General features: G+C 54.9%; 1 protein-coding gene across 1 annotated transcript; it reads right to left on the bottom strand.

Annotated features, from left to right (window-relative positions):
- Positions 1-26: 26 nt before the first annotated feature.
- CSUI_002821 (uncharacterized protein) lies at positions 27-2,331 on the bottom strand. The gene is made up of 6 exons (XM_068063020.1): positions 2,029-2,331; positions 1,562-1,621; positions 1,295-1,357; positions 1,031-1,114; positions 723-758; positions 27-584 (listed from the first exon to the last, which is right to left on the bottom strand). Exons 2-6 carry the CDS (start codon positions 1,586-1,588, stop codon positions 465-467), a joined length of 330 nt encoding a protein of 109 aa, XP_067924987.1. The 5' UTR covers positions 1,589-1,621; positions 2,029-2,331; the 3' UTR covers positions 27-464.
- Positions 2,332-2,384: the final 53 nt, after the last annotated feature.

The following is a 2,384-nucleotide window of genomic DNA, read 5'->3' as shown; positions in this document are numbered from 1 at the left end:
ACTTCCACAGCCGAGGTGTCTCACTCTGCCGCGCAGCTGTGTTCCTGTTTCTTAGTACAAGGAAGCGACGACAATGTTGCTCGCGGCACCATGGGGGCGACTGACAGTCTTTAATTTCTAATACTACAATAGAAACTTCCGCAGTTCATTTGTCTTGTGGGCCTACTGGACTGATTACCCCCGGAAGACGTGAGAGGCACCAGAAATTCAGGCTGGCGGTGTGGACCATCCATGAGAAGAGTTTACTTCCGTGCTACCATGCCTGATGTGAAGGAAGAGGACCTTTCGTACACTTACCCAGACGGACAAGTAGGGATGCCGGCCATGGGCTGGCCCCCCGCCACGCTCCATTTGACGGCATAAGGTGATAGTCAGTTGCGTACGCTCCGCTCGACGTAAGAGAGGTCAGGACAGTCCAAGAAGACCATAGCCTGATCTCGCTTGTATCTTGTGCGCCTTACTCTTCAGAGAAGCGACCTGTCACTCCCGGGACGGCTCAGAAGTGCTTCAGCCTCGAGCGTCACAAGGGCACGTAGCCTATGCTCCAAGCCTTCAGTGAGAGTGATGTGTGGTTCCCGAAGAGCCTGGGTAAAGACAAAAGAAAGGTCAGTTGTACACTCGCCTTCCCTTTTCCCACCTGGCCGGGTGTGGCTTTCCTTGGCTTCTGACCGGCTATCCGCTGAGTCCAACCGACCTGTGCCTTTCCTCGATTAAAGACTTACTTCAGCAAGCCGCTGAATAACAGCATACACGTCATCCTGTGCGCATACATCGCAGATACCTTCAGGCAGGCCGATGACACGTTACTGAGAGCCCCGACTCTCTTTGCTTTCCTGAATTCTTGAACGACTATCACGAGCAGCGCCGTGGTTATGTAAGTTCTGTAGGGTAGCGCCGGAGACACCCGGGGACTCTGCGAAGCTCTGCACAGTCTTGGGGGCGCTACTGTACTGTAGGTGATTTGATGGCGCCTGCCTCTGCTTTCACAAAAGGAGAGCTGGAAACGGCCTGCCGAGGACTGCACACCTACCGGCAGCTCTGCCGAGAGAACCCGGAGGTCAGCAACCCGTTCAAGCGCTGTCTGGACGATGAAGACGAACAGGTCTCGTCCCGCCTGCAAGCGTGCATCTCTCACAGGAGAGCGAACTCTTTCTCCGTCGCCTCTACACCAGCTTCGATATGCACTGCCCGTCACGTAGTTGTTCACACCTGACAATCAGGGGGGGGGGGTACTTCTGCAATGCCAAGTAGACCTTTGCTGTCTGCTCGCCGACACCGCAGGCCACGTCCTTACCGGTGAAAGCAGTTCCCTATATCCTGCGAGAGGCTGAAGACTTTCACTCAGTTTCAGAAGATGCTGTAAGCAAAGGAACAAGCCGACTAAACCCTGCCGTCATTCGTGTCCGGACGTCCACGAGAATGGTAAAACTCTGATATCAGGTATCGGGAAACCGCCCTTGGTCAAAAGAATGGCTCACAGCGACGACAGTGGAGCCTCACAGCCCACCCGTACACCCACTCTATATGGTCCTCGGTGCGGACAGAACAGAGCCGTTCTTACAGCCAGGCGAACTTCGGCTGGTTTCATTCGGAGAGCCTGAAGGAGGAATGTGAGCAGGGCCTGCGCATACTCAGATACAAGTCAAAAACAAGCATGCTTCTCGGGTGCGCTGGTGTGCTTTTCCCCAGTTCATGAGGTCAGGAAGCACTGACTATTCGGCCGACCAAACTCCGATTGTCTTCACACCCCGAAGTAGACACAAGATGACGGTTATTTTTACCACGCTTCACCGCCAGTTTTGCAAGCGGAGCGGTTTGTTGTCCCGCCTTTTCAACGCCGCACGCCTGCTCGCCGTACTGGTTCGGTGGCGTTTTAGGCCAGAGCCGGTAGAACCTGGGGTGCTCGCGCACTGACGAACCCACAGGTGGCGCCACGGAGCCTTGCGTCGAGATAAGAAACGAAACTGGCTCACTCCAGCGTGGGATCCGGGACAGCAAACATCTGCTCATTTACTTCAAATAGCTTACGGCAGTTGATATAGAGCCTGTGAGATGGGCCTGAATTCCGACGTCGATTACTGCAGAGGGAGAGAGACCCGTGCTACCCAGCGGATTATCGTTCGTCTCCAGGTAGCGGTCTTGCACCTCACAGAACAGAGCTGCGAAGCGTGAACAGACCAAAGCATGTTACTTTTCACAGGCAACCCGGCGTCGTCGTGAGCCCACCAGCCCTGATTCCTGCCTGTGCAACACCTGTGCGTGGTCTCACTCAGGCAGTCTAGGGCGACGCGCAACCTCCCCAACTGGCGAACCTAGCTCTCCGAGCTAGTGTTTTTACCTGCAGAAACACTTCAGAAGTCTAGTCCCTCTTTTACCTGCGTACA

This window comes from Cystoisospora suis, assembly GCF_002600585.1.
Source record: "Cystoisospora suis strain Wien I chromosome Unknown contig_1201, whole genome shotgun sequence".
Classification (NCBI taxonomy): Eukaryota; Apicomplexa; class Conoidasida; order Eucoccidiorida; family Sarcocystidae; genus Cystoisospora; species Cystoisospora suis.
Note: the sequence above shows the minus strand (reverse complement) of the source record. Positions and strands in the feature narration are given on the sequence as shown.

What these genes read in the sequence shown, in the direction of transcription:
- CSUI_002821 (XM_068063020.1), bottom strand. Translation starts at nt 1,588, where the DNA reads ATGAAACCAGCCGAAGTTCGCCTGGCT. An exon ending in CAGCCGAAGTTCGCCTGGCT is followed by an intron (nt 1,358 to 1,561) that starts GTAAGAACGGCT and finishes CTTTGCTTACAG; the next exon opens with CATCTTCTGAAACTGAGTGA. An exon ending in ATAGGGAACTGCTTTCACCG is followed by an intron (nt 1,115 to 1,294) that starts GTAAGGACGTGG and finishes GCACGCTTGCAG; the next exon opens with GCGGGACGAGACCTGTTCGT.